At 66.3% G+C, this 6,215-nt stretch overlaps 1 protein-coding gene across 1 annotated transcript in view; it reads left to right on the forward strand.

Annotated features, from left to right (window-relative positions):
- The window catches only part of ATP2B3 (ATPase plasma membrane Ca2+ transporting 3), a 42,165-nt gene extending 38,475 nt beyond the window's left edge, over window positions 1-3,690 (forward strand). Inside the window, exon 23 of the mRNA XM_039510594.1 lies at window positions 3,204-3,690. Coding sequence (XP_039366528.1) covers window positions 3,204-3,491 — 288 coding nt within the window. The 3' untranslated portion in view covers window positions 3,492-3,690. The remainder of the gene's footprint in view (window positions 1-3,203) is intronic.
- Window positions 3,691-6,215: the final 2,525 nt, after the last annotated feature.

Consider the following 6,215-nt stretch of genomic DNA (forward strand, 5'->3'; position numbering starts at 1 on the left):
ATGTGGGGTAGCACAGAGCGGGGATGGATGGGGTAGGATAGATACAGACAGGGCGTCTATGGGGTGGGTGGGTGGATGGATGTGGGGTAGCACAGAGCCGGGGATGGATGGGGTAGGATAGATACAGACGGGGCGTCTATGGGGTGGATGGATGTGGGGTAGGACAGAGCGGGGATGGATGGGGTAGGATAGATACAGACGGGCGTCTATGGGGTGGGTGGGTGGATGGATGTGGGGTAGCACAGAGCGGGGATGGATGGGATAGGATAGATACAGACGGGCGTCTATGGGGTGGGGGGGTGGATGGATGTGGGGTAGCACAGAGCGGGGGATGGATGGGGTAGGATAGATACAGACGGGGCGTCTATGGGGTGGGTGGGTGGATGTGGGGTAGCACAGAGCGGGGGATGGATGGGGTAGGATAGATACAGACGGGGCGTCTATGGGGTGGGTGGGTGGGTGGATGTGGGGTAGGACAGAGCGGGGGATGGATGGGGTAGGATAGATACAGACGGGCGTCTATGGGGTGGGTGGGTGGATGTGGGGTAGCACAGAGCGGGGGATGGATGGGGTAGGATAGATACAGACGGGGCGTCTATGGGGTGGGTGGATGGATGTGGGGTAGCACAGAGCGGGGGATGGATGGGGTAGGATAGATACAGACGGGGCGTCTATGGGGTGGGTGGGTGGATGTGGGGTAGCACAGAGCGGGGGATGGATGGGGTAGGATAGATACAGACGGGGGCGTCTATGGGGTGGGTGGATGGATGTGGGGTAGCACAGAGCGGGGGATGGATGGGGTAGGATAGATACAGACGGGCGTCTATGGGGTGGGTGGATGGATGTGGGGTAGCACAGAGCGGGGATGGATGGGGTAGGATAGATACAGACGGGGCGTCTATGGGGTGGGTGGATGGATGTGGGGTAGGACAGAGCAGGGGATGGATGGGGTAGGATAGATACAGACGGGGCGTCTATGGGGTGGGTGGATGGATGTGGGGTAGCACAGAGCGGGGGATGGATGGGGTAGGATAGATACAGACGGCGCGTCTATGGGGTGGGGGGGTGGATGGATGTGGGGTAGCACAGAGCGGGGATGGATGGGGTAGGATAGATACAGACGGGCGTCTATGGGGTGGGTGGATGGTTGTGGGGTAGCACAGAGCGGGGGATGGATGGGGTAGGATAGATACAGACGGGCGTCTATGGGGTGGGGGTGGATGTGGGGTAGCACAGAGCGGGGATGGATGGGGTAGGATAGATACAGACGGGCGTCTATGGGGTGGGTGGGTGGATGGATGTGGGGTAGCACAGAGCGGGGATGGATGGGGTAGGATAGATACAGACGGGCGTCTATGGGGTGGGTGGGTGGATGTGGGGTAGCACAGAGCGGGGGATGGATGGGGTAGGATAGATACAGACGGGGCGTCTATGGGGTGGGTGGGTGGATGGATGTGGGGTAGCACAGAGCGGGGGATGGATGGGGTAGGATAGATACAGACGGGGCGTCTATGGGGTGGGTGGATGGATGGGGGGTAGGACAGAGCGGGGGATGGAGGGGGTAGGATAGATACAGACGGGCGTCTATGGGGTGGGTGGGTGGATGGATGTGGGGTAGCACAGAGCGGGGGATGGATGGGGTAGGATAGATACAGACGGGCGTCTATGGGGTGGGTGGGTGGATGGATGTGGGGTAGCACAGAGCGGGGGATGGATGGGGTAGGATAGATACAGACGGGGCGTCTATGGGGTGGGTGGGTGGATGGATGTGGGGTAGCACAGAGCGGGGGATGGATGGGGTAGGATAGATACAGACGGGGCGTCTATGGGGTGGGTGGATGGATGTGGGGTAGCACAGAGCGGGGGATGGATGGGGTAGGATAGATACAGACGGGGCGTCTATGGGGTGGGTGGATGGATGGATGTGGGGTAGCACAGAGCGGGGGATGGATGGGGTAGGATAGATACAGACGGGGCGTCTATGGGGTGGGTGGGTGGATGGATGTGGGGTAGCACAGAGCGGGGGATGGATGGGGTAGGATAGATACAGACGGGGCGTCTATGGGGTGGGTGGGTGGATGTGGGGTAGCACAGAGCGGGGGATGGATGGGGTAGGATAGATACAGACGGGGCGTCTATGGGGTGGGTGGATGGATGTGGGGTAGCACAGAGCGGGGGATGGATGGGGTAGGATAGATACAGACGGGGCGTCTATGGGGTGGGTGGGTGGATGGATGTGGGGTAGCACAGAGCGGGGGATGGATGGGGTAGGATAGATACAGACGGGGCGTCTATGGGGTGGGTGGCTGCACAGGGGCGTGTTTGGGGTTAGCTACAGAGGGTGCAGAACAAGGGGTGGACAGAGAGATCACGCTAGAGGTAATTGTGCATTCCCAGGGCTGGGGGCCAGGACTCCTGGGTTCTCTCCCAGCTCTGGGAGGGGGGTTGGGGCTGGTGGGTTAGAGCATGTGGGGCTGGGAGCCAGGACTCCGTGGTTCTCTTCACGGCTCGGGGAGGGCAGTTGGGGCTGGTGGGTTAGAGCATGTGGGGCGGGGAGCCAGGACTCCTGGGTTCTCTCCCAGCTCTGGGAGGGGGGTTGGGGGCTGGTGGGTGAGAGCAGGGGGCTGGGAGCCAGGATTTCTGGGTTCTCCCACAGCTCTGGGAGGGGGTGGGGCTGGTGGGTTAGAGCGGGGGGGGGCTGGGAGCCAGGACTCCGGGGTTCTCCCACAGCTCTGGGAGAGGAGTGGGGCTGGTGGGTTAGAGCGGGGGCTGGGAGCCAGGACTCCTGGGTTCTCCCCACAGCTCTGGGAGAGGAGTGGGGGCTGGTGGGTTAGAGCGGGGGGGGCTGGGAGCCAGGACTCCTGGGTTCTCCCCACAGCTCTGGGAGAGGAGTGGGGGCTGGTGGGTTAGAGTAGGGGGTGCTGGGAGCCAGGACTCCTGGGTTCTCCCCACAGCTCTGGGAGAGGAGTGGGGGCTGGTGGGTTAGAGCGGGGGGGGCTGGGAGCCAGGACTCCTGGGTTCTCCCCACAGCTCTGGGAGAGGAGTGGGGGCTGGTGGGTTAGAGTAGGGGGTGCTGGGAGCCAGGACTCCTGGGTTCTCGTCTGGAGCAGCAGTCGCCCCGTTGCCGCAGGCTGCCCCTGGGTGCGTTGCCTGGCTTGGCCCCGAGGCCTCACCCGTCTTTCCCCGCTTTGCCCCGGCGCCAGATCCGCGTGGTGAAGGCGTTCCGTAGCTCGCTCTACGAGGGCCTGGAGAAGCCGGACTCCAAGACCTCGATCCACCACTTCATGGCCCCCCCGGAGTTCCTGCTCAACGACTACACCCACAACATCCCCCTGATCGACGACACCGACGCCGAGGAAAGCGAGGCCGCCCGCCGGCCCCCCAGCCCCCCGCCCACCCCCAACACCAACAACAACGCCAGCCACCGCGCCCAGGGCTCCCAGCCGGCTCCCTGCGCCAGCCCGCTGCACAGCATGGAGACCTCGCTCTGACGCCGCCGGCCGGGGCGGCCAGTCCACCCCCGTTTGTGTGGGGAGCCCCACGCCCAGACTCCTCGTGGGGCCAGCGCCGGCCGGGAAGGACCCGCCGCGAGGGCCCGGTTACCGCTCCAGAGCCTCGCTCACTAGACGATGCCGGCTGCCTGCCTCCCGGCACTGCCCGTCGCAGGCCGGCCCCCGCCCAGCACCCCGGGCCCCCGGCAGCCCAGGCCGGCGCCCCGGGGCCCGCCGACTCCTCGTGGGGCCAGCGCCGCGGGCGGGGCGGGGCGGGGGCCCGGTGACCGCTCCAGAGCCTCGCCGCTAGACGATGCCGGCTGCCTGCCTCCCGGCACTGCCCGTCGCAGGCCGGCCCCGCCCAGCACCCCGGCAGCCCAGGCCTGCGCCCGGGCCCGCAGACTCCTCGTGGGGCCAGTTACCGCTCCAGAGCCTCGCTCGCTAGACGATGCCGGCTGCCTGCCTCCCGGGACTGCCCGTCACAGGCCGGCCCCGCCCAGCACCCCCCGGCAGCCCAGGCCTGCGCCCCGGGGCCCGCAGACTCCTCGTGGGGCCAGCGCCGCGGGCGGGGCGGGGCGAGGGCCCGGTTACCGCTCCAGAGCCTCGCTCGCTCGACGATGCCGGCTGCCTGCCTCCCGGCACTGCCCGTCGCAGGCCGGCCCCCGCCCAGCACCCCCCGGCAGCCCAGGCCTGCGCCCCGGGGCCCGCAGACTCCTCGTGGGGCCAGCGCCGCGGGCGGGGCGGGGCGAGGGCCCGGTTACCGCTCCAGAGCCTCGCTCTCTAGACGATGCCGGCTGCCTGCCTCCCGGCACTGCCCGTCGCAGGCCGGCCCCCGCCCAGCACCCCGGGCCCCCGGCAGCCCAGGCCTGCGCCCGGGCCCGCAGACTCCTCGTGGGGCCAGCGCCGCTGGCGGGCGGGCGAGGCCCGGTTACCGCTCAGAGCCTCGCTCTCAGACGATGCCGGCTGCCTGCCTCCCGGCACTGCCCGTCGCAGGCCGGCCCCCGCCCAGCACCCCGGGCCCCCGGCAGCCCAGGCGCTGGGCATTGTGCGGGGCGGGTTCTTCGGCTGCGTTGTAGTCGCGGAGCCGCTGTGTAACACGGGCCTGCGGGAGGGCTGCAGCACCGGGGAGCGGGGCCTGTCCCACTGGACCCTGCCCGGCCCCCCGACCACGAGCAGGGCCCCCGCTGTGCTGCGTCACCCCCCGACCCAGATGGGAGACGCCCGTCCCGCCGGGTGCTGCGCAGACACAGGGTGAGGCAGCCCCCCCTGCCCCCCAGTACTGCTGGGGAGGAGACGCTACAGCGTGGGAGGGGCGTCCGCTCTGGTTCCCAACACCCCTCCGGCGGCACCGCCCGGCGCCCCCCCCCGCTCTCTGTGCCCCCAGCCTCTTCGGGGCACCTGCCAGTCCCCATGGAGATTTGGGGGGGCCGAGGAGCAGCCCCTCCGCTGCCCTTGGGGGTGGATGGAGCTAGGGCTGGCCCTCAGGTGTTACCTACAGACCTTCAGCTCCCCCACCTGAGGCTGGGAGCCCGGACTCCTGGGTTCTCTCCCCGGCTCTGGGAGGGCAGTGGGGGCTGGTGGTTAGAGTGGGGGGTGGCGCTGGAAGCCAGGACTCCTGGGTTCTCTCCCCGGCTCTGGGAGGGGAGTGGGGTCTAGTGGTTACAGTGGGGGGGGGGCGCTGGGAGGCAGGACTCCTGGGTTCTCTCCCTGGCTCTGGGAGGGAAGTGGGGTCTAGTGGTTAGAGTGGGGGGGGGGCTGGGAGGCAGGACTCCTGGGTTCTCTCCCCGGCTGTGGGAGGGGAGTGGGGTCTAGTGGTTAGAGTGGGTGGGGGGCTGGGAGGCAGGACTCCTGGGTTCTCTCCCTGGCTCTGGGAGGGAAGTAGGGTCTAGTGGTTAGAGTAGGGGGGCTTGGGAGCCAGGATGTCTGGGTTTTACCCTTGGCTCTGGCAGGGCAAGTATCTGCTGCTGCCTCAATTTCCCCTTCTGCCACAATCCTCAAAAGCCCCCTGTGGGAGGCAGGAGTGGGGGGGGTCCCATAGTTCCTGTGAGGCCCCTGTCCTGTTTCCACACCTAAGCCTGCGTCCAGCCACCAGCGCCAGCGCTCTCCAAAGCCTTCTGGCTAAGGGTACCCGCCCCGCCCCCGCCCAGCCCAGCCCCTCGCCTCCCCGGGGGCCGAATGCAGGAAATCTCACCTCCAGCCAGCCAGCTTGTTCGCATTCAATACTGTAGATATATTGATAGACGGGGGCGGGGGGAGGGCTGAATATATAGATCTATATTTAAAACAAACCAACCGTTAACCCCCCCACTCCCCGCTCACTTCTCAGCCGTGAGAACCTTGCGGGGTCTTTTGGCCGGGGACACACACAGACTGGGGGTTTGGTTTTTTTAAGGAACAAAAATCAATTCAAGGTTTCTCTGGGTGCCCCCCCTTCCCCAGTGTGGGGGCAGATTTCGGACTGAAATTGTGACCACCCCCGCCCATGCCCATTTCCGGATCAAAGCATATAACCCAACGGAATGGCTCGATCAAGTTTGTTCATATTATTAAAAATTACTAAAATACCCCTCCCGGCCGCCTTTCTCCTCCTGCGGGGCGGGGGGGGGGGGGAGCCGTAAGACGAGGGTGATGCAGGCTCTCCGCAAACTCAGGCAGAGTCGGGTACACGTGTGGGGACCCCCCCCACCAGCCTCATGGCTGTGGTGATTATACCGACGCCCCCTT

The sequence above is a fragment of the Mauremys reevesii genome, linkage group 22, assembly GCF_016161935.1.
Source record: "Mauremys reevesii isolate NIE-2019 linkage group 22, ASM1616193v1, whole genome shotgun sequence".
NCBI lineage: Eukaryota > Metazoa > Chordata > Testudines > Geoemydidae > Mauremys > Mauremys reevesii.